Consider the following 23,063-nt stretch of genomic DNA (forward strand, 5'->3'; position numbering starts at 1 on the left):
ATTTGTGATAATTTGGGGGCTTTTGTGAATTTTTTAAGTCGGTAAGACATGATAATTTGAAGATTAAAGTTTTCTTGTTTGATTTCTTTTATTTCAGATGATATACGTTTGGAACTACAGAATAGCACTGATATAATAAATCAACTTATTATTTTAGCAAGACTATCAGTAAATATTTCTTCATGTGTGCTGCTTGATCGCATTCAGCCAGGCAAAACTGTAGAGGAAATGGAGATGATGGCAAAAGATCTGTTTCTGAGAAATGAACTTTTTGCAAGTAAGTAAAGTTATATGGATTTTTTCCCACTGGAACTTTTAAGAAATATCAAGATTAGACATATTATTTTGAGCTAAACTGCCATGCCCATAATTTCAAAGTATTCATATGATCAAACTAATGCACATGTGACATGTTTTTCATTTTCAACAAATTAAATTATTTTATCAATAAATAAACTATCCTGGAATGCATATGGGCATAAACCAGCAGACTATAGCATTTCACTGCAGTCCTCTGGAAATACTTCTGTTTCATAAGATCATGTAAAGGAATTGGATTGAATGAAACCTTAGCAGTAATTACAGAAGTCAGGTGTAAATTACACCAATATAACTGACATTCATTTTTATTTTATTATTTTCCCAACTGATGAATCATCAAGGTAGGTGCAGCCTTTGTTGGGCTCAGATATAAACATGCATTTTATCATATACTACTGGTAGTTATTTGGTAATTGCAAATCTTTCTCTTCCTTTTTTAAAGGTGTCATTTTCAAATTACCTTCAAATGAGACAAGAAAACACGTAACACCTAGTGGACTTTCCCTTCCACCATTAGTCAATTATACCATCCGAATGAGCAGCAAAATTTCCCAAACAACGAAAAGAATACGAGAAAAAGTTTGGACAGGGGGACCACATAATTCAGCCTCGCAAAGCCAAATCTACAGTCGAGCATTTGTCTACATCCAAGATAGCATTGATAGAGCAATAATTGAACTACAGACTGGGAAAAGTGCAGAAGACATAGCTGTCCAAGTTCAGGCTACACCATATCCTTGTTATAATAAAGACATGTAAGTCATGAGAATTGGCAGGATATTTAATAAGTTAGTGGGGGAAAGTAGCTAAAACTTATTAATTGTATGAGATTCCAGTAACAGTATACATGTTGATTTGGTTTTTTTAATCAAAACTCTATTACAGCTGAACTTGCAAATTATGAATAAGCGAGATTTCCGAACAGTGATGTGCAATAGTGCATAAGAAAGTATCAAATGAGAGTTGGGATAAAGTTTTTTATGTTTCATTAACAGCGATTATGATGAATTATTTTTACTCTCCAGTGTGTTTAGGCCTATGAATGTGACCTCATGGTTAGTTGCATGAATTTTTGACAGATGTTCATCTAGCTTCTGCTTGATTGAATACAGCTCATCACCTGTTTAATAATTGTCTCTACTGTTAAAATTAATCTTTACTTTTATTTTTTTTCTGCCTTTTTCTAATTTAAACCCACTATTCCATGCCCTGCAGTTTGTGATGATAGAGAGCAGGATATAGCATTTTTTGTGAGGGACTTCTTTATTTGCAGAGTGTTATCATATGCCTCCTCACTTGTCTTTCATTTGAGATCTATTAAATCATTATGTTCTGCATAGGATGCTTTATATAAGTATATGAGAACATGTGTTGTTTCAAAAACCCAGCATATGGAATGAACTCTCCGTTATGATGAAAAATATTACAAGGTGAAGTGATTCAGCTAAAAATGAAAGAATTTTATCTGGTTATTTCCATCATTCCATCAGTGCCAGCTATATGTAATAATCATTGATTTGACCTAGATTTAATGTTTTTTCTTGATTGAATTTACTGTATATTACTATATTATATCATTGTAGCTTGATGATTTCATTGTGCACTGCTCTGGAATCTGTCAGGCTACAGAACTTTTCCCATTCAATCAACTAGAATGAACTTCTGGAAACATATCAAAACATATAAAAAAGTAATCCTTTATTGAGATGAGACAATTCACGTAGGGGTTAAAAACAGCGTCTAATGTCTCTCAGGCATACAGGGATAGATAAGGGAGTTTAGACCCCGCCCCTTTCTCTCAATGTGTATTTTGTGAAACAAAAACCAGTATGTTTATTCCACCCCCACCCCTTCTAAAGGAACAATCTTTTTCACAGTTTCCCAAGCAAACATCTCACTGGAATTTTTATGGTCTTCTCATCTCCTGGCTGTGCCGCTCAGAGGTGTTAGGTTCCGGCCATCTGGGATTCCTCTCTCCATTGTATCATGTGTGGGTTATACAAATTCGATATAAGATTGAATGTATTCAAGTTACATCAAGAAAGGATCTCTTTATCAGTCTCCCCCGCCCTTTTCTTCTTCCACTGAAGAAATGACAGATACATGGATCTGACATCCTGCCCTCCTTAAAAAACAGATAGGTCTACCTGGAAAAAACAAAAATCATGCATTACATGAACAATTCAGAATGGTTTATCAGAGTATTTTAGGTGGAACTTTCATAGTAATGTGGGTGCTTTTACATGTCGTTTGGCTACCCCTCATTTTCTGAGGAAGGAAGATGTTTCCAAGCTACTAAATATTGTGTGGATCCACTGTGAGTGTGTGAATCAAGGATATCTTTAATTTCAAAATGTTGTTCCCCATGTACCATGATGGGGGTTGAAGGTGTGGGAAGGTGGGGGGGTCTGAGGTTTGAAGTGATCTCCGGTTTGAGCAAGCTACAGTGAAATACTAGATGAATCTGCCCAAGTGTTTTTGGAAGTCAAAGCTCTACCATCATGGGGTTAATAATTCTGGAGATTGGAAATGGGCCAATAAATTTTAGTCCTAATTTCTTAGAGGGTTGTAATGATTTTAAGAATTTTGTGGACAAATTTACCTGGTCCCCAATCTTGAAAGATTTAGGGTCACAGCGTTTTTTGTCTGCTTGAGCTTTGACGACTGTTCTAGCTTCCTGTAAAGACAATTTACATGTAATTTACATGGCTTGTAAGTTATCCATCCACTCCTTAAGGGAAGGGATTTCAGGTTCTTTGGTGGGTAGTTCCGGCATGGGGTTAAATTCTTGGCCTGTGGCTACTTGGAATGGGGTGAACCCCGTGCTACTATGGACTGAGTTATTGTATGCTACCTCTGAAAAAGGAAGGTCAGTCCAATTGTCCTGTTGGTAATTAATAAAGCATCTTAAATATTGTTCTAATAGGCTGTTCACTCTCTCTGTTGATCTGTCAGTTTGGAGGTGACTTGATGACAACAACCCCTGGGTGGAGCCTAATAGGTTTAAAAATGCCCGCCAAAATTTGGATGTGAACTGAACACCCCTATCTGAGATAATCCGCTGGAGATGTGTATTAGGAATATCTTTGCCAATGCCTTAGCAGTTGGGATCTTTTGGCATGGAATAAAGTGAACCTGTTTGGAAAAAGGATCAGTTACAATCCAAATGACAGTATTCCCAGCACTTTCGGGAAGCTCCACTATAAAGTCCATAGAGATGCAGAAAGGTGCAGAAGGGTCTGCTACTGTTTGTAAAAGTCCAGGATATTTTCCTTGTCTTCTCTTTGCAACTGCACAGGTGGGGCAGCTCGCAACATAGTTTTCAATGTCCTTTTTGAGGGACAGCCACCAAAATTGTCTTTTGATGAGGTGCAGGGTTTTTACAAACCCAAAGTGTCCCGCTATTTTGGAGTCATGGCAGCATTTCATGAGGTCTATTCTCTGGCTTGCAGGGACATAAAGTTTGTTTTCTACCCAAGCCAGTCCATCTTTGAGTAAACAAGTGTTTTTGTTAGCCTGGAGCCAGTCGTCTTTGAGTAGTGCCTCTTTAAATATTGACGTCGTTGTGTCTTCAGTCAGGGATGATTTTTTTTCTCTCTTGTGCCCGGGTGACTACTTTGTCTACTAGTTATGTCGGTTGGATCATCGGTTTTATAACCTCAATCTTTTTGCTGTTGTATTGGGGTTTTCTGGACAGTGCATCTGCTAAGAAGTTCTTTCTCCCAGGAAAATATTTGAGAGTGAAATTAAATCATTCAAAATATTGAGCCCACCTTGCTTGTTTTTCAGAGTTTCCGTGGATTTCTCAAGGCTTCCAGATTTTTGTGATTAGTCCATACTTCAAAGGGGATTTGGTTTCCTTCCAGGAAATGTCTCCATGTAATCATTGCCCACCGCACAGCATATACCTCTTTCTCCCATATGGCCCATCTTTGCTCGGTTTCTGTCAGTTTCTTGGATGTATAAGCACATGGTTGCAATTGTCCACTTCCATTCTTTTGGAGGAGGACTGCTCCATCTGCAACATCAGTAGCGTCTGCTTGGATGACAAAAGGTTGTTTGGGATCTTGGTGCTTAAGGACCAGTTCTGCTGAGAATAGATGTTTGAGTTTCTCGAATGCCGTATGGCACTTCATTGTCCAGATAAGGGGTTGCCTTGGTTTGGGTTTCTCCCCCCCCCCTTCATTTTTAGCAAGTTTGTAATAGGGAGGGCGATGTTTGCAAAAGCTGGAATGAATTGGCGATAAAAGTTTGCAAACCCCAAGAAGCTTTGCAGTTGTTTGTGGGTGTGCAGTGGGTCCCAGTCCGATACAGCTTTTACTTTCTGTGGGTCCATCTCTATTCCCTCGTGGGATATTCTATACCCAAATAGTCAATTTTTTCTTGGTGGAATTCGCATTTAGAGAGTTTTGCATATAGTGTCTAAGAGTTTTGTGAGGACTGCACAGAGTAGCTTGATGTGTTCTTCCATCGTTTCCGTGTAGATTAAAATATCATCAAGATACACTAGAACCCCTTTATAGAAAAAATCATGAAGGGTTTCATTGATCAATTGCATAAACATGGCAGGCGCTCCTTGCAGTCCAAAGGGGAGCACTTTAAATTGGTTGCATCCCAATGATGTGTTAAAAGCTGTCCTCCACTCATCCCCTTCCTTTATTCTTATGCAATAATATGCCTCTCGTAGGTCTAACATTTTTTTCCTTTTGAGAGGTGGGCTAACGTATCCTTCATGAGGGGGAATGGATACATATTCTCTATGCAAATCGTGTTTAATTTTTTGTTATGTACATACAAACGTACTGAGCCATCTTTCTTTTCGTGGAATAACACTGGAGCACCTATTTTTGGTCAGGCGGGTTCGATGAAACCCCTTTTTAAATATTTGTCAATCAATGCTCTGAGTTCTTTTAGTTCTGTGGGAGACATGCAGTACATTTGTGGTTTTGGGAATTTAGCCCCTGGTAGGATTTTGATAGCGCAGTCTGTGGCGTGATGGGGTGGGAATTCACCACAAGCTTCCTCGCTAAATACTTGGGCCAGATCCTGGTACTCATTGGGGATGTTAATGGGTTCAGCTGACTGTCCGGTCATGACTGACTCTTCCTTTGTTTATCCTTTCCTCTGAGCTATTTGCAAATACTACGTCTCTCTGGAATTGTATGGTTCCTCTCCTCCAATTTATTTTTTTATTCCATTTCCGCAGCCATGTGAGACCTAGGACTAGCGGCTCTTCCATTCCTGGGGGCTACAATGAATGTGAGCATCTTGCTATGGTTCCCTAATCTTATTTTCAATGGTTCTGTGGTAAACCTGGCTGGTTCCCCCCGCTATAGTTCCATCTAATTGGCAGAAAGCGATGGGATTTCCCATTTCTTTCAGTTGGATCCCCAATTTCTCTGCAAGGGAGGGATTTTTAGGCATCGGGTGCATCCCGAACCCAGCAATGCTCCAACTTCCTCCCCCTTCCCTTGGCTGGGGATAAACAGTCTTAGGGGTAGAGTGATTGGTTCAATTGGGTTGCTTACTAGTGGGTCATCTTTTGGATCACTTTTGGGCTCAGGTCTCCTCAGAGCATTGGGGGCTCTTCCTCTGGGTTGGGGGATCGGAATCCCACAGCTAGTTGGCTCCTCAGGCCAGTCTCCTTTCCTCGAGGGCTGGATGTTCCAGGTTTCCCCCCTGATGGATGGTCTGGCTTTCTGACAGAGGTTTTCGAACAGCATTCTGCTGTGCAGTGTCCCTCCTTTCCACACTTAAAGCAACCAGATGTGAAGACTTGCATCAGGAAAAATCCCAGTTTCTGGGGGTCCCCATCAAATTTTACTCCCAGGGGTGGGACCTTCCTCTGCAGTTGTATGTCTCTGGGTTGGCCAGGGTTAATCCCCTGTTCTGGGGCATTTAGGGGTCAGGTACCTGGTATGGTTGCTGGTTCTTCAGCTTGTCCCACTGCCTGATCATTCTCAGCTGAATCCGGGGTGGCGGCTCGGGTTCTTTCATTTTTTGGTTCCCTCGCTCTCCTGTGTTGGCGTCCTGGTGCATCCCTTACCTTGAGGTTCTCCAGGGCTTCCCTCACGAGGTGATTTATGTACTGTCTCAGTCAGTCGTCGGCTGGTAGCTCCTTGTCCCATTCTTCCGATAGGGCCTCCTGGGTTTACAATAGTCCCAGGTGAGGGTTACTCCCCTGGTTCTTCTGTTCCAGCTTTCTCTCTTTCCTACGCCTATAGACCACTGGGGCTTTGTGAAGGTCTTGTAGGCAGCTTTGCTATCTTCGATGGGGTGCACCGAGTCAGTATCTGGCTGGGTAACTGTCGACATTTCTCTCCAGCATTTGGCTTCCCCTTGGTCCTTGCTGTACTCAGACATTTTCCTTTCTTGCAGGATCTCCTTGGTAGAGTGAAGGTTTTTTCTAAAAAAGAAAAATCCTCTTTGAGCTGACCTCTATTGCAGACGCTGCTTTATGTCAGGCTACAGAACTTTTCCCATTCAATCAACTAGAATGAACTTCTGGAAACGTATCAAAAAGGAATCCTTTATTGAGATGAGACAATTCCTGTAGGGGTTAAAAGCAGCTTCTAATGTCTCTCAGGCATACTGGGATAGATAAGGGAGTTTAGAAACCCTCCCCTTCTCTCAATGTGTATTTTGTGAAACAAAAGCCAGTATGTTTATTCCACCCCCACCCCTTCTAAAGGAACAATCTTTTTCACAGTTTCCCAAGCAAACATCTCACTGGAATTTTTATGGTCTTCTCATCTCCTGGCTGTGCCACTCAGAGGTATTAGGTTCCAGCCATCTGGGATTCCTCTCTCCATTGTATCATGTGTGGGTTATAAAAATTCAATATAAGATTGAATGTATTCAAGTTACATCAAGAAAGGATTTCTTTATCAGTCTCCTCCCCCTTTTCTTCTTCCACTGAAGAAATGACAGATACATGGATCTGACAGAATCTTTAATGAAATGCAAAGTTGTAAAGTGCTATGTGAGCATTAATATGCTGATGTTTTTTATATATCTATGAAGTTTTTTATTTTTAACAACAAACATAAACACAAAACATAATACATAAAACAACAAATAAAACTAAAACTTCAATTGTATAGTGTGTCGGTTGGTACATATGTCTTGTGCACAATATCTATAGTCTTTTCCTCTTAAATTTACATTCATATTCCACTAATTAACTTTCCGTATGATATTATATTGTTACTATATAATCATTAGACTTTAATTTCAATTTCATATTTTCCTTTAGAGCACATCCCAATTCTTACTAATTTTTATTTGTATTATATTTCATTCAAAGATAATCAGCATATTATTATTATTATATTATACTTTAATTTCCTACTTTTCTATTTAGCCATTGACAGAATAAATCCCATATTTTATAATATTCTTTTTCTTCTTGCTCTCTAATTGCTAATGTTAATCTGTTGATTTCTGCACATTCCATTATTTTCTTAATCACTTCAATGTTTTGAACATATAACTAGATATTGAATTTTAGGGGGAGTATTGAAATACAAAACAATAGTCTTTGGCTTTTCTGGACCATATTACTTCAGCTATTTCTAAGATTTTGCGGCGCTGTAGAAAAATCAAATCAACGATCAGGAATCATGCCAAGTAGCCATACATATTGTATTGTGCAATGTTTTGCAGTACAAAAGTTCATATCTCTGTACCAGTGTGATTAGAGAATGAGGAAAGATGAGATATTTGTCAAAGAAGGATGAAGTTGCATACAGCAAAATATATTCTGTTCTTAAAATGATCAAACACTTTTTAATTATAGGCTGTGTGAGAGAAAACATTTTTACTGTTCAAAGGCTTTTATGGTATTTTGAAAATTATCTTAATTATAATTCACAAAGGGAAACTACTTTGTATTTACCTAAGTAATTACTTTGCTTTTACAGGTTTCTGACTAGTGTGACCTACTCTCTTCCATTTACATTAATGGCTGCTTGGATACTTTTCATTGCATCTTTTGTGAAAAAGCTTGTTCAAGAAAAAGACCTGAGACTTTATGAGGTAGGCTGAGCTTTGAATACTTGCCAGATCCTGAACTTTACTTGCATATTAATCCTGCAAAATTAGATTGCCTGCATGCAAAGGGAATCCAACCATAATATTTTCCTCTTGACTTGTTCACAGGATAATAAAAATCCAATCTTCTCTCCAAACAATGCAAGCAAATTCACTGGGAATTGCTATTAGCAATTCCCATGGCTGTGGGCTAGATATTGTCCTGAGAACATTAAATACATACTGCTTAACTAGACTGCTCATGGAGTTTCAATATGGGGATAACAGAGCTAGTCTTCTACAAATGCAGAGAGGCACATATGTGTGAATATTGTGTTGCTAGTTGATGACTAGTACACTTGGACTTTCTCTCTCAATGCTTCTTTGATATTGGATATGCACATTTAGCACATATCTTACCTGACGGATATGCCTTAGTTATTACTTGGCTTACAGATTGTTCCAATTATAGTAGAGTCTGAGCAATATATATTAATACAGCAGTCAAACAATACATAGGGATTAATGTATTGGATTAATATATAGATACTCCAGGCATGGTTAGCGAACAATTCATGTACAATTTATTTGCTGCAAAGAGGAATAAAATATCCAAAAGATGCAGTTCAATGGTGAGAACAGTAAGGTCCTGCACTTGGCAGGAAAAGCCAAGTGCTAATGTATAGCATAGGTGATACCTGGCTCAACTATTGTAACTGTGAGTGGGATGTTAACATCCTACCACTTAAGTCTGAGATCACCACTTAAGTATAAGCAGCAGTGTGTTGCAACTTCCCCAAAAGCCAATGCCATCCTAGACTAGAATCGACAGAGGGTTAGCATCAATAGATCATGAGAAGTGATACTACCATTCTACACTGCACTAGTGAATCCATGCTTGCAATACTGAGTCCAGTTCTGGTCACCACAATGTAACAAATAAATAATTAAATGCTGAAGCCCTAGAGGCACAGAAGAGCAACAAAAATGATAAAGGTTCTGGATAAACTAAACTATGATGAATGGTTAATGTCTAGCCTAGTGAGGAGATGGATTGGGGGTGACATGACAGCTGTCTGTTATCCAGTACTTAAGAGGCTGTCACAGAGAAGAGGAGGTAGATTTATTTTCAAAGCACCTGAGAATAGAACAAGAAGCAATTTGTGGAAGCTCATTAAAGAGAAATATAAACTGGAACTAAGGAGAAATTTCCTGACAAAACAATTAATCAATGGAATAGCTTGCCTTGTGGATGCTCTATCACTGGACATTTTAAAGAAGAGATTGTAGAATCATTTTTCCAGAAGGATACAAGGTTGTCTGCTTTGGGAGGAAGGTCTGATTAGAAGACCTTCAAGGTCCCTTCCATCCTTATAATTCTATGATTCTATAACGTATAGTACCAAGTTCCAAAGACACTCTTCCAGGGACACAGAGAACTAAGAAAGAGACAGAGATGGATAGAACTTTAAAAAAAACAACTTACGAGCATAACCATTGATCAAATATTTGGGGGAACCTTGTTCCCGAGATCAGGGGAAGCAACATAGAAGTCTATCCTCCACAGATCCAGCAGATGTCACTATGTCAGAGAAGAGGATTTGTATAAACTCCTCTCTTTCTGGGTTTAATAGATGGGCAGAAACTACTAGGAATAGATAATTGTAAAGATACATAAGCCGTAAGCGATGAAGAGTTTTAAAGGGGATGTCAGCATTATGAATTACAGATAGTCCTCAAATTATGACCCTAGTGGAGCCTGCCCATGACGTTGGAAATCACAACAAATGTTAACGCCTCAAGTAATGACCAGTCATCCCTGCTCTCCCTGGTGCATTTCTTAAATGAATACACAGGTCATTAAGTGGAGTTCAGACGTGGGGGAGATACTGGGAGGCCAAGTGCAGACCCACATTTCTCAGGCCTCCCAAGGCCCCGCTCACCCTGAGAGTCAGCCCATCACACAGCTGACTGTCTTGGCAGCGAGAAACAATGGGAAAGGAAAACACGGTGAATGCCTGCCTGCCTTTCCTGTTTCTTCTCCTGCTTTCCCTCCTATCCAGGTGCCCTGCTTTTGGTGGCAAAAGAAGAAGAACCAGTTCCCTAACCTTTTAGAGCTTTCCGGCTGCTGATCAGCTGGCCATCAAGCAGCTGCAAAACTCTCCTGACTGTTGCTAGCCTTTGGGAAGCCACGTGTGCATGCAAAGGTGTTAGCTTCAGGGGGAAGGAGGGGAGAAAGTTGTCTATCGCTCACAGCTTTTTTGTTTTGTTTATTGAAAAAATTGGGCTTCTGGGTGGGGGCGGGGGGAGAGGAGTTAAGCAAGGGAAAAGTATTAGGAAGGTTGTCCTGAAGCTTCCACCTTTGTATGTAGGCTGGCTGTTGCTAGGCTTCCCAAAGCTTTGCAGCCTCCCAAGGGTGGTCAACTGATTGGGGCAGAAAACTCTGAAAGTAGCCACCATTTCTGCAAGGAATTATCAAGGCCCTGAAAATACTGACTGCTTCTGGGTGGCATGGGGAGCAAGCCTAAGTGCTGTGGGGCAGGATGGGCAGGATGGAGGGAGGAAGAGAGGTGTGTGTGTGTGTGGGAGGGGGGCTCTGCAGCATCCTCTGGTCTGTCACAAAGTGAATAACTGTGGAAGTACTACTGCTGTCATAACGCCTCCCCATTTGTCATAATTTTGAGTATTTGTTAAGTGGCCTGCCATTTTTCAAGAGCTACTTGTATACCCAAAAGCAAACTGGTAACCAGTGTAGCTCTCAGAGTAGTTGTGCTATGTGGTTAAATTGATTCTCATACGTAACTTGCTGAGCTTCTGCATTTTGGACATTGTAGTTTCTGAGTGGTCTTCAAGGGCAGCCCTATTTTCTACTAGAGTAGGGATTTAAAAAAAACAAAACCTAATATCTTCCCAGTTAGGGTCATTTTCATAATGTAATGTAATGTTATGGCAGCCCTTAAGCTTCATTCTCAGGATTTCTTATATTATTTTGTATTAAATGTAAGAGAATTAGATTATTCTGTAAGAGAGTGAGTACTCTGCACTATAAATACAGCATGAGAGAAAAAGCTGGTTCTTAGATTTTTTGTACTTAAATAAAACAAGGCAGTGTTTTAAGTAACCAGGGCAAAGTACTTTTTACTAACTGGCAGCACTGAAATCCATTAAATCTTCTCAGATTAAGACTATCAATCAACTAACAATTATTTTATGAATGTTTGCAATAGAGAAGAAAAAAAACAACCTAGGATTTTAAGTTGGCCATATTTCAGAAAGAACTGTGTGATTTGTTCAATGGATTGGCTTCCACTAGAATGAGGGACTGGCTTTTTTTGTTTTTTGTTTTTTGAGAGAGGAGGTAAACTATTTGCTATTTAATTATTTGGCTGAGTTTTTAAAATAGTCCATTACAAGCTAGAGACTCCCACTTCTCTGTTTATTAAAATTTAGTGGAGGAAAAAGGACATTCTGCCAAATTGGCAGAATGATAACTAATGCATTTCAACAATCTCTGTGTGGAGAGCGTATGGTAAACCAGGAGCTATCCATTGATCTGCATATTTGATCAGGCATGTAAAACAAGCAGATAAGAGGTGTTCTAGCACCTCTTGGTCTGAGAATCAACAATAGAAACTGGGGATGGAAAAGGATTTGATCCACAATTCATGAAGCATGAGCTGTATTGGGTTGACATTTGCATGTGACCTATTGACTAGCATTTCCAAGGCTATAGAGGTGAAACTAATAATGCATGCTACTATTGAACCTTTCTGTTTTTGAAGAGAAGTTGATAAAATGTATCTTAATGACTTGGTATTTAAGGATTATAACTGAACTATAGAGTATGCATTTTACTCATTAACAAGTTTTCAATTTTTTCTTTTCCATAGTATATGAAGATGATGGGTGTAAATTCCAGCAGCCATTTCTTTGCTTGGTTCATTGAATGCATCATATTTCTCCTGCTTACTAACATATTTCTTATTTTTATTCTCAAATTTGGGAATATCCTTCCAAAAATAAATGTTACGATCTTGTTCCTGTACGTTCTGGACTACAGTTTCTCCATCATAGCCATGTGCTATCTCATTAGTGTTTTCTTCAACAATACAAACATTGCTGCTTTGGTTGGCTGCCTGGTCTACATCCTGGCCTTTTTCCCCTTCATTGTCCTACTAGTTGTTGAGAATCAGATGAGCCTCACCATCAAGAGCCTACTGGTAAATCTGTCCTTGTATACATTTTCTAGAAAAAAATGGGGAATTTACAACTGGACTTTTGTGGGGGAAGCAATCCAGGGGTGGGATTCTACCAGTTCGCACCTATTTGCTAGAACCTGTTGTTAACATTCTAAGCAGTTCGGAGAACCGGTTGTTAGAAGAAATTACTGGCCTAATCCTGTAAGGAAGGCAGAAAGGAAACATTCTGGTATTGCTTACAGAAACTGCCTCTCCGTTAACCCTTATTACATTCTTGGCAGGACTAGACTTCCTGTCTCAGGAACTTCTCTGGAGTTTTTTTTCCCCTCCTTTGCTGGTACTTTGCTTGTGTGGAGTCACCATTCAAAGTTACAATGGCACTGAAAAAAGTGACTTATGACCCTTTTTCACACTTATGACTGTTGAAACATCCCCACAGTCATGAGAGGCCAGGCGAGGAGATGCGTGCCTTGATGTGAGTGATATTGAATTGGCCACACCCAGCCAATAACATGACCACCAAGCCACGTCCACCCAGTTATATGACCACCAAGCCACACCCACCAACTAAGCCATGCCCACAGAACCGGTTAAAAATTTGAATCTCACCCCTGAAGCAATCTACTTATAGATTTGGATTTGCTTTGTCTTGCAGCCACAGACAATAGTAGCATGAACATTGGACACTGTCTTTTGTTATGTCAAGTAATGCCCCATCCATTTAAATTAAATACAGTGCTTCACTGCTTGAGATGGAAATTGTTAGGATGCCTGAAGCGTCCATTTGACTTGCCAAGTACTGAATCTGGGTCCTTTACTGCACAAAACATACCTTCTGTGACGGTGCTGCCCCATCACAACTGTAATCCTTAGTCATTGGGCACCTACTGTAATATGGAAATGTTTAAAAAATTATTTCACAGATCAAGAAAATAAGATTGTTATTTTTGTTTTTTGCTTTTAGTACTGGTTTTGAGAGTAGTAAAAAGAAAAGAAAGACATAGCCATCAAATTAAAAAGAAAGTGATAGTACATTATCAACAAAGTCCCTGCCAAACCCTCTTCATATATGTCCAGGATGAAACAAGGACTCCTGCCATGGGCAGGGGTTGGACTAGAAGATCTTCAAGGTCCCTTCCAGCCCTTGGAGATTTTTCTTTTTTTAAAAAAAAAGTCTTCAACACATAGAAATGATGGGAATGATATCTTCTCAATTTTGTATTATCAGCCAGACAACAATTTTGTGAATAGGGAAGCTATTTTGTGAGAGTTCTGAATAAAGTATTAGCATTCCTTCTACAAATTGCTTGAACTGAATATTGAATGCAACTGCTCTAAATGAAATTAAAATTTGGTTTACAACAAAGGTTTATTTTCTAAACATACATTAGAATAATAATGTTTTAAGTTTGGATACCTTGTCCTGGTTAAATCTGGGCTGGATGATGAAGCTTATTAGAATAAGTTAAAATAAAAATAAATAAGATGAAATAACAAAAGCTAAAAGTACGGTAAGCCTTTAATTCAATTACCTAAAGAATAGTTGTGAACATGATTCTTGTTGGAAAGATGTGAGCTAAATTAAAATCCATAACTACTAATCCATCACAACTAGAGCCAAATCATCCTTGTGTTCTTTCTATGTTACAGCTATGTACGGTAGTGTTTCTCATAAAATAAGGCCGAGTCTTACATTTTTTTGAGCCCTAAAAAAATGGCTAGGCTGTGTTTTCGGGGGTGACTTAATTCCCCCCCTTGCATCCTCGTCTAGAGCACCCTGTGGGCAGCCTCACCACCAGCCGCTCCTAACAGGTGATCATGGCAGAGCGCAGAGAGCTCCCTATTCCCGCCAAATACCTTTGCTGCAGACCTGAGACCTTTGGTGCCCGCCGCTGTTGATTTCCCTTCTGCCCATGCCCCCACTGCGTTTGGAGCTGCCGCTTCCATGTTTGGAGCACCACCATGTTTGGAGCTGCCGCTTCCGCATTTGGAGCTGCCGCTGCGTTTGGAGCTCTGCCGCCGTTTGGAGCAGCAGCGGTGCTCCAAACAGCGGTGGCGCTCCAAACATGGAAGCAGCAGCTCCAAATGCAGTGGCAGTGCTCCAAACGCAGTAGCAGCTCCAAATGCAGAAGTGGCAGCTCCAAACGGCAGCGGTGCTCCAAATGTAGAAGTGGCAGCTCCAAACGTGGTGGCGGTATGGGCAGAAGGGAAATCAACAGCGGCAAGCACTGAAGGTCTCGGGTCTGCAGGAAATGTGCTTGGCAGGAGTAGGGAGCTCTCTGTGCTACGCCATGGTCACCCATTAGGAGCAGCTGGTGGCAAGGCATGGCTACCCACGGGGCGCTCCTAATGGCCCTTCCCCCCATTTTGCATGTTTTAAAATAGGCCTAAATTTGGGGGGAGGGGCTTAATTTCATTTTATCCCTAGAAAACATGCTGGGTCTTCCTATTGGGGGAGGCTGTATTGTTGGAGAAACACGCTATTGTTCAAGACTACCAGATAGATAGATAGATAGATAGATAGATAGATAGATAGATAGATAGATAGATAGAGATACAGATACAGATGAATCTCTATCTCTCTGTCTCTCTGCATGTGTGTGTTTGGAAATATCTCTGTTAATTACCTTTCTTCCTGTTTTTTTCCAGAGCCTTTTATCTCCAACTGCATTCAGCTATGGAAGTCAGTATATTGCCCGTTACGAAGAACAAGGCATTGGTATCTATCTATACCTATACATTTTTATAAGAAAAATATATCTTAATAGTCCAAATTAAATACTGTGTGTTCATTTGCTAATGCAGGTTATTCTGTGTATCCCCTCTCTTCTTTTTTATAGGTCTGCAATGGGATAATATAAATGTGTCACCAATATCAGGAGACAATACTAATTTTAGCTGGATGTGCTGGTTAATTCTGATAGATTCTTTTATTTATTTCATTCTGGGCTGGTACATCAGGAACGTTTTTCCAGGTATGCAATAGTGATTATTAAAAATACTGTATTTTGAAGGATGCTATTTGACAATTAAAAATGTAAAGTTAGGACAAATTATCCTATAATATCTATGCTATCTTTATTTCTGGGAAATCACTAAAACCATCCACTGGAAAAGGATAGATTTTTAATGGAGTTTAAGGTAACATCATTGTATTACTACTTATATATAGAATAATGACTGGTGACAATGAGAAATAGGGAAAATTTTGATTGGGGTACATACATAGGCAATCTCCTTATCTCTGCAGCATTGGTCATGTAACTGAGTGGGCGTGGCCAACTCAACGTCATTCACAGGAAGGTGCCACCCCACCTTGCTGTGAGTGACATTGAGTTAGCCATGCCCACCCAGTCACATGACCACCAAGCCATGGCCACAGAACCGGTGGTGGTAAATATTGAATCCCACCACTGCTTCAATTCTTCTGATTATTTCCAAGAATCCCAGGAAAACAAATGAACTGTTATTCTCCATCCCATCCATTTCCCCACTTGTAAAGATTTGACTACAGCAGCCTAGCTGCAAAAATGCTACCATGCTATTCTTTTAGCTTCATAATTAGCAGAGGCTTTTACAACAGAAATAGAAGGAATTAATTCTTCAGAGCAGAGTGCTTCTTGTTGTAACAACTGCTATGCGGAAGTGTCCATGATCTCACACAGGAAAAAGTTCAAATGAATTCTGTAGCACACTGTTTCCTGCTCTGTTTTCATAGATTTCATTTCAGATAAATTCAGAAATGCCTGCCTACGATTTCGCATGAATATTTAGCAGTCAAATGTGCAGTTGAAATAATGTGGCTGTTTGTTGTTTGGGAAGAGAACAGTATTCTCATACTTTGAGATGATTGAAAGCACACAAAACTCATCTATTGTTTTCTTTAGGTCTGATATTGTTGAGATAATATCAAAATGTTACTACAGAGCTTTTCAACCTCTCTCCCATTTTTGTCACTATTCTCATTTCAGGGAAATACGGGATGGCAGCTCCATGGTATTTTCCATTCCTTCCATCTTACTGGACTGAGCGCTATGGTTATTTTCCTTTGTTGAGTGAGAAGTTAACAGGCTATCTTTTCACCAATTTCTTCTTAAGAAAACAACCTGCTTTCCCGGAAAAGATGTGTATGTTTCCTCTTAAGTATAAAGAAAATCTTTTGATAGATTGGATAATGAAAATGTTATTACTGTCTTAGATGAGAGAGCAGCTAAACTATAATAAGCATAAACCAAAAATTAAAAGATAGAACCAGTAGAAAATAATAAGAAAACTATATATTTAAACTTTTAAAAATTTGTCCTAAATTATTTACAAAGTTATTTCAGCCCGAAGGTTACAAGGCCTTATGTCAGCATTTTGCAAAGGAATATGTAACTTTTGACCTCTTTGTCTCTGAATAGATATTGAATGTAAAATTTATCTGGATGGTCTGGAAAATTTATTTACAATGGTTGGTTTTGCCTTTGCCCAAGGGTCAGGATAAAAATTTCCACAGTGAGGAACCTATGCAATTATCTCAGTGTCCCTTGATTTATGCAGATAGAGTCTATAGGATATAACTATCAGATATCTGAACAGGCAAAAGAAGACACAGACAATTGGAAAGGAGGCCAAATGGGGAGAAAAGGAGGAAAACACCCTGACTGTTTGGCATCCATTATAAAAATCAGAGTGAAAAGCTATAAAATGTACTTAGGACTATAAGCACATGAAATTACCTTTTCCAGCATTGTGTTTTTTATAATCACAATATCTTCCCAAAAAACTTTATTTTCAAGAACTTTTGCTAGTCATAATATTGAATTGACAACAACGTGCTTTTCCAATTTTGAGACCTACAGTCGATAGTGATCGTGGATTTGAAGGAGCTGGATTGAATCTAATTGCTGAAATGATGGAATAAATAAATAAATTATTTATTTATTTATAAAATTTATTGGCCACCCATGTTACCATGAGGTTATAGTAAGATGGGAGGGTAGGAGCATGCGCACGTGAGCATTCTCTGCTCATGCTGTGGGGGGCGGGGCTGAGAGCACCTGCGCTGCTCATACAAGTGGAGCCAAAAGCACTCACGTGAGAAAGGAGACATTAAGAGCAACCCTTAAGAGCAAAATAACACTAAGAGGAACTCTAGAAAATAACCATTGATACTTGAGATAGTCTATGCATATGTCTATGCACATGTGCCTTTGAGTGTCTTTTTTGACTGGTTGAATTCTTGCAGTTTTCTTGGCAAGATTTCTGTAGTTTGCCATTGCCTCCTTCCTAGGGCTAGAGAGAGTGATTGGCCTAAGATCACCCAGCTGGCTTTCTGCCTAAGGCAGGACTAGAATTCACTGTCTTCCATTTTTTTAGCCCTGTGCGTGTTAACTATGGTATCAGATTAGTTCTCTTGGGAGAGATGAGTGGAAATAAATAGGCTACTGGATTCCCCGGTATATCTGCCAGTCTTTGACATTCATCTTAAGTTATTCTGTGACTCCGTATGCCAGATCCAGTTTGGTTACTTCTTGTGCCCTATCTCAACCTAATAATAGTAATTACTTTGATGAGAGGTTGTGGGAGAGCTGATTAATTTAGTATAAAACAGCCTTCTTTGACAATGCATGATTTTTTGGATGATAGGGTTAGCAAACTTGCTTTTAAAAAGGGGGAAGATATTAGTTACAACTCAAAACCTTTCAAGAATGAGGAGATGGAAGAATAAACTTTAAGAGTAAATTGTAATTCTTATTCTACAAAAATTGGCTATGTCTAGTTTAATGAAAAGAAGGACTAGGGGGTGACATGATAGCAGCATTCCGATATCCCACAAAGAAGAGGGAGTTGAGCTATTCTCCAAAGCACCTGAGGGCTGCAAAAGAAGCAATGGATGGAGACTGATCAAGGGGAGAAGCAACTTAGAACTAAGAAGTAATTTCCTGACAGTTGGAACAATTAATCAGTAGAACAACTTGTTTCCAGAAGTTGTGAATGTTTCAACACTGGATGTTTTTAAGAAGAGATTGGACAACCATTTGTCTGAAATGGTATAGGGTTTCCTGCCTAAGCAGGGGGTTTGACTAGAAGGCTTCCAAGGTTCCTTCCAACTCTGGTATTCTATTCTATTCTATTCTATTCTATTCTATTCTATTCTATTCTATTCTATTCTATTCTATTCTATTCTAAAACAGCTTGTATTTAACACAAGATTGCTTACATTTGTACATTATTCTACTTCACAAATATATTGACTAATTTCATCAGGATGTAAAAGTCAATTTAAATCTGAACTCTGGTTGGGGGGTGGGGAGGCATTCTCACAGACTTTGGAAAAGCCATTGTTCACATTTAAACTTTTATATGTAACTATATCTTTCTATGGTTAAAAAAATTCTTGGATTTGCTGTTAAATATGGTACTTATTAAAGCCAGAGTTATTCTAGTATTCGTATTAATTTATGTAAAACATCTACATAAAATTTTCCCTGTTCAGAATCTCTCTTCTGAGAGATTCCTGCACATTGTTCTTGCACAATGCAGCAAATTCTAACAGTAAGACAACCAGGCAGGCGGAAGGAAGGAAGGAAAGAAAGAAAAAGGCACAGCAGGTACAGAACAAGACCATGATCCTTTCAAATTGAGTTTATCAGAAAAAGTCTGGAATCAAAAGATAGACATGGTTCAAACTTCAAACATAGTTCAAAAGTAGCATTCTTCCTTCTTGCCACTCAATCCACACATATTTTATAAAAATTGAGTTAAAGGGGAGAGGAAATGACAGCAGGTAGGGAAAGGAGTTAAAATGTTAAAATCAACAGAGTTTGAAGGGACCTTGGAGGTCAACTACTCCAACCCCCGCCCAAGCAGGAGACCTACACCATTTCTGACAGATGGAAGTCCAGGCTTTTCTTTAAAGCTTCCAGTGATGAAGCTCCTATAACTTCTGAAGGCAAGCACTGTCAGAAAATTTCTTCTTATTTCCAGGTTGAATCTCTCCTTGTTCAGTTTCCATCCATTATTCATTGTCTGGCCTTCAGGTGCCGTGGAAAATAGCTTGACCCCCTCCTCTCCGGCAGCCCTTCAAATATTGGAAGACTGCTATCATATCTCCCCTGGTCCTTCTCTTCATTAGATTAGCCATGCCCAGTTCCTGTAACTGTTCATTGTATGTTTTAGCCTTCGGTCCCCTAATCATTTTGGTTCTCTTCTAGACTCTTTCTAGAGTCTCAGCATCTTTTTTATAGTGTGATGACCAAAACTGGATGCAGTATTTTAGGTGTGTTCTTACTAAGGCTTTATAGAGTGGTATTATCAATGGAGCCATGGGTCTTATTTGGACATACTGATTTAACTGCAGGAAAGCTTGCATTGTACTAAATCAACATAAACTAGTTCAGTTCAATTCAATCAGATATAGAGAAATGTGCATAGTATTGACACAACTTCTTGCACTTTCAAAATCTCTACAAATTCTGACAAGACTCCCTGAACTGAGTTAAGTAGGAGAAAGAGACGTGAATAAGGGGAAGATGCTATATAGGGTTCTTTATAAATTTTACATCTTTCTCTTTTTTAGATGTTCACAGTGCTTCACCCTCTAACATTGAACCTGAACCCACTCATCTCGAAGTGGGAGTTTCTCTCCAAGGAATAACAAAGATTTATGAATCCAAAGCTGCTGTTCAGAATCTCAATCTGAATTTTTATGAAGGAAATATCACCTCATTGCTGGGTCATAATGGAGCTGGAAAAACTACCACAATGTAAGTTCTGTTAGAAGAAAAATGTCTCAGAATAACTAACAAAGTTTATTGAGTATAACATTACATTGAGAATAACATTTCATTTTATTACATTACATTACCACACTAATGTAATGTTTCTTGAGTCCTGTTATCTGCCAGGTTGGGATCTGGTACATTTCCTGGATCGAGGATCTTTTTGTTTTCAGAGCTGGGTTGAGAATGGCAAGAATCAATTGTCCCCTCCCCCCTTATTTCTGAATTCTGTAACCTAACCAGTCTACAATCTCCATGATGATAGATAAGCTTTTGGTCTTATTTCTGGACTTTCCTCATTTCTTTCCCCACTCCTAGAGAACTCAGAAGAAGTGCCATTTTAGATGCATGTTTTGGTACTGATCACATTTCAGTCTTTTCTGACTCCAAAGAACTGCTGGGAAGAACTGTTTTTCAATTTGCTAGGGGCAAAAATGCCCTATCCCACTAGATCAAGGCTCTTCAAACTTGGCAAGTTTAAGACTTGTGGACTTAAACTCCAAGAATTCCTGAGCTAACATGACTGGAGGAGGAATTCTGGGAGTTGAAGTCCACAAGTCTTAAAGCCGTCAGGTTTGAAGACTCCTGCACTAGATGGTCATTCCAGGTAGCCAGATTATATATCCCAGTCCCAGGGTTCGACTCTCATGCTGTCACTGGCAGTGAGTGATTTGTGAATACAAAGAATTAATGGCAGTCTCATCTTTACCCTCATCCAACGTAGAATTGGTCCACTTTTTTCCCCTTCAGTTTTTATACCAATGTAACTACTAACTTCTATTGAATAAAAGGTTGATATTTTTTCTCAACTTTTCTTCCCTTTCCCCCATATAGATCTATACTGACAGGTTTGTTTCCTGCTTCATCTGGCACTATATTTGTTTATGGCAAAGATATCAGAACTGATCAAGATTTCATCAGGAAAAATATGGGAATTTGCATGCAGCACAATGTATTATTTGATTACCTCACCACAAAGGAGCATCTGCTTTTATATGGCTATATCAAGGTGCCCCAATGGAGCAAAGAAGAGTTACAGGAAGAAATAGACCGGTATGTCATAGAATTTTTAACAGCATAAAACAGTCTTCCTTTTATGTTTGTTAAATATTTCTCTTTTTCCTTTTGCAAAAAACTATGTAAGAGTGCAATTATTTAGTAGCACTAACATCACTCTGTGGAAAATAAATTTGGGGAGAATGCTTACATACATACATACATACATGCATGCATGCATGCATGCATGCATGCATGCATACATACATACACACCTATCATGGTAAGCCCTTTTAGGATAAGTAGTATAAAAAACACACTGTGTTTATCCCAAAAGGGCTTAGCATGACAGGTATTGTATATACATAGGTATGTATATAAGCATTTCCCCCAAATTCAGTCCTCAGTGATATTTATTTATTTAGATGAAGGAACAGTGAATGTACTGAAAGGAAGCAATGACTTATTATATAAGACTTCTTCTTATAAAGAAAAGAAATCAAAGCCATAAGAATAAAGTAAAATAAATTAAGTCTAGTCTACACTAACCCCATTCACTATGCACTCTCTCTCCTAACTTTCATTTCTGCAAACCATTCTTACTTTTACTATCTGCAGGCACAACTTCATACATTCCTTTTTATTCTTTAATCTAATCTTTCTCTTTTTAAGGATCTCATCAATTCTATTGTCTTACAACTTTCTTATAAGTGTCACAGTCTTAATTTCCTTTCAACACATTCACTGTTCCTTCATATATTTGTTTTGCTGTTCAAATCTCATTCAGTCTTTCTGTATGACCAAAATCAACACATATCTTCTGTACAGGTCATTCTTTTTTTTCCAAGTCCCATCCATTTGTTTCCCTTTTCTACATATTATACAATATCTTTTTCTTATCCTCATTTCTTGCTGTGCATTTATCTAACTCAGCCTTAACAAATTCTGGTCTTCAGTCCCAGAGTTTCCCCATTAGCATGGCCATTGCTGATAATCCAAGAGGTCCATGCATCTGGAAGTTCCCAAGGCATGGAAATTCTTCAAGATTGCTTTGATTTTTTTTTCTATCATGCTAGCTATTACATCCTATTTTTCACACTCTGCAGATTTGATAAGCAATGCCTTTACCTCCATATTCAAGTCAATAATTAATAATATATTGACGAATGTGAATGTGAATGTTTGCAACCCCCCTTTATCTTTATTCACCTACAATCACATATGATATTCCATGAAATGACAACAAAAGTAGAACAACCTTTTCTTACAAGGAATATACTTTCTATATAACATTCTTGCTCTGTTGACCAAAATCGAGCTTATAGTTAGTTGGAAAACACTTGATGGAAGCCTTACAAAGTTCTCATATCATGATGAGTTTGCTAGCATTTGTCCACTGCACAAATGGGCATTGAAGTCCTTTATTGCTGCCAATTTTTAATAATGCGTCTTAATGAAATATTTGATAATACTTGGCTGATTCTCATTAAAAACCAGCAGGGTGCTAAATCATGCATAATATTTTCCATGTCTTCTGTGATTGGGAAGTTTTATGCTGAAACTAAGCTGTCATTTAAAAAAGATTGTAATAAACAAAGGAAAGTGCTTGTAGTTTAAGGTTTATTTCAGGAGCTCTGTTTTGCTTTATTCTCCATGTTATGTTACTCTGTTATGACTGAATCATGTGGTGCCTTATGCAAACGTCCCGTTCCCCCCCCACCCCCCGATTTTAAAGAATCATCAGGATGTT

The 23,063-nt window shown here is 38.8% G+C and overlaps 1 protein-coding gene across 1 annotated transcript in view; it reads left to right on the forward strand.

Moving 5' to 3' along the window:
• ABCA12 (ATP binding cassette subfamily A member 12) overlaps nucleotides 1–23,063 on the forward strand; it is a 137,354-nt gene that overhangs the window by 58,804 nt on the left and 55,487 nt on the right. Inside the window, exons 22-30 of the mRNA XM_026707730.2 lie at nucleotides 98–277; nucleotides 764–1,076; nucleotides 8,244–8,358; nucleotides 12,243–12,572; nucleotides 15,201–15,270; nucleotides 15,392–15,526; nucleotides 16,523–16,678; nucleotides 20,116–20,302; nucleotides 21,152–21,370. Of these exons, the coding sequence (XP_026563515.2) occupies nucleotides 98–277; nucleotides 764–1,076; nucleotides 8,244–8,358; nucleotides 12,243–12,572; nucleotides 15,201–15,270; nucleotides 15,392–15,526; nucleotides 16,523–16,678; nucleotides 20,116–20,302; nucleotides 21,152–21,370 (1,705 nt within the window). The remainder of the gene's footprint in view (nucleotides 1–97; nucleotides 278–763; nucleotides 1,077–8,243; nucleotides 8,359–12,242; nucleotides 12,573–15,200; nucleotides 15,271–15,391; nucleotides 15,527–16,522; nucleotides 16,679–20,115; nucleotides 20,303–21,151; nucleotides 21,371–23,063) is intronic.

Source organism: Pseudonaja textilis, chromosome 1, assembly GCF_049901715.1.
Source record: "Pseudonaja textilis isolate UNSWEBS1 chromosome 1, rPseTex1.2, whole genome shotgun sequence".
NCBI lineage: Eukaryota > Metazoa > Chordata > Lepidosauria > Squamata > Elapidae > Pseudonaja > Pseudonaja textilis.